Source organism: Mus pahari, chromosome 9 (genome assembly GCF_900095145.1).
Source record: "Mus pahari chromosome 9, PAHARI_EIJ_v1.1, whole genome shotgun sequence".
Classification (NCBI taxonomy): domain Eukaryota; kingdom Metazoa; phylum Chordata; class Mammalia; order Rodentia; family Muridae; genus Mus; species Mus pahari.
In genome coordinates, this window is record NC_034598.1 from 47,352,162 (window position 1) to 47,353,257 (window position 1,096).

A 1,096-nucleotide genomic window follows, 5' to 3' on the forward strand; every position below is an offset into this window, starting at 1 on the left:
CTGGTTCCTCAAGAAGTAAATAAAGGAACTTGGCATGGGAGCAACAGAGCTACACTTTATTTTGCAGATGTTTTTACAGATATAAAATAATGCAATTTCTATAAGCAATAAAATCACAATCATGTGAAAGGAGCAAGTGGAAGAGTCCCTTTTCCTTTGCTTTGCAGAGGGCATCTTCAGAATTGTTTTAAGGATGAATGTGTAGGAGAGGATTGCCATGACCAAAATTACTATGAGAGTGAATATTGCTAAGAAAAGACCATCAGCTCTCAAATCTTAGTATCTGAGCGAGCAATCTGCAGCATTTAAGGGAAGTCATGGGTGAAGTATTGGTGCATGTTCCCGTAACAGAGTTCCACCTGGAGGCAAATGATCACGGGGATGGGGGACGGGGATCAATGAGAAAAGCAGGAGNCAATTGTAAGATGATCGTATACTTTATTGCTATTATAGCTGTGTATTTGACTTGCAAGCTTGTCGCCAAAGTTGTTAGAGCTAGAAATAATCAACCTGTATTTTATAAATTCAATCATGTTTTATTCCCGCTTTCAAAGTTATCTGTCACAGATTTTTGATGACACTATGTGGAAATTATTGCTTTTGAGTTCTAAAGTTTTTTTAATGTTAGAAATGAAAAATATAGTCTCTTACAAAGCTGGTGGCATATATTTTTGAACTATGCTCTGACCAATTGAGAACTATATAGGCAGAAACACTGAGACAAGAATGGACAAAATATATCCATGGCATAATAAAACAAGTTCAGTTCTTGATTTAGAAAAATAAGTACCAGTGTAGATGGAACTACACAGATATTCAGNTTTATATTTTTCCAGGCNTAATCCCCACTTATTTTGCTGACTATTTGTAATAAAGAAGTTGTTCTGTTTCAGGTGAGAAATATTATGTTACTTTTATAACTTTTATCAGGCTGTCACTTTTATAAAGTTACTTAATTATAAAAATTTAAGCATTTTAAGGTTCTTTCTTGTTATAATTTATCTTCCTAATATAAACTCCAATTAGTAAGGATGGAAAAATGAGTTATCATACTTCCAAAATTGTTGTTGTGTTATTTAAATGCTGTATATATTGT

General features: G+C 33.4%; 1 protein-coding gene across 1 annotated transcript in view; it reads right to left on the reverse strand.

The window, feature by feature from the left end:
- Positions 1-676: 676 nt before the first annotated feature.
- The window catches only part of LOC110326615 (olfactory receptor 6C76-like), a 1,305-nt gene continuing 885 nt past the window's right edge, over positions 677-1,096 (reverse strand). The window contains exon 2 of the mRNA XM_021205175.1: positions 677-697. Within this exon, the coding sequence (XP_021060834.1) occupies positions 677-697 (21 nt within the window). The remainder of the gene's footprint in view (positions 698-1,096) is intronic.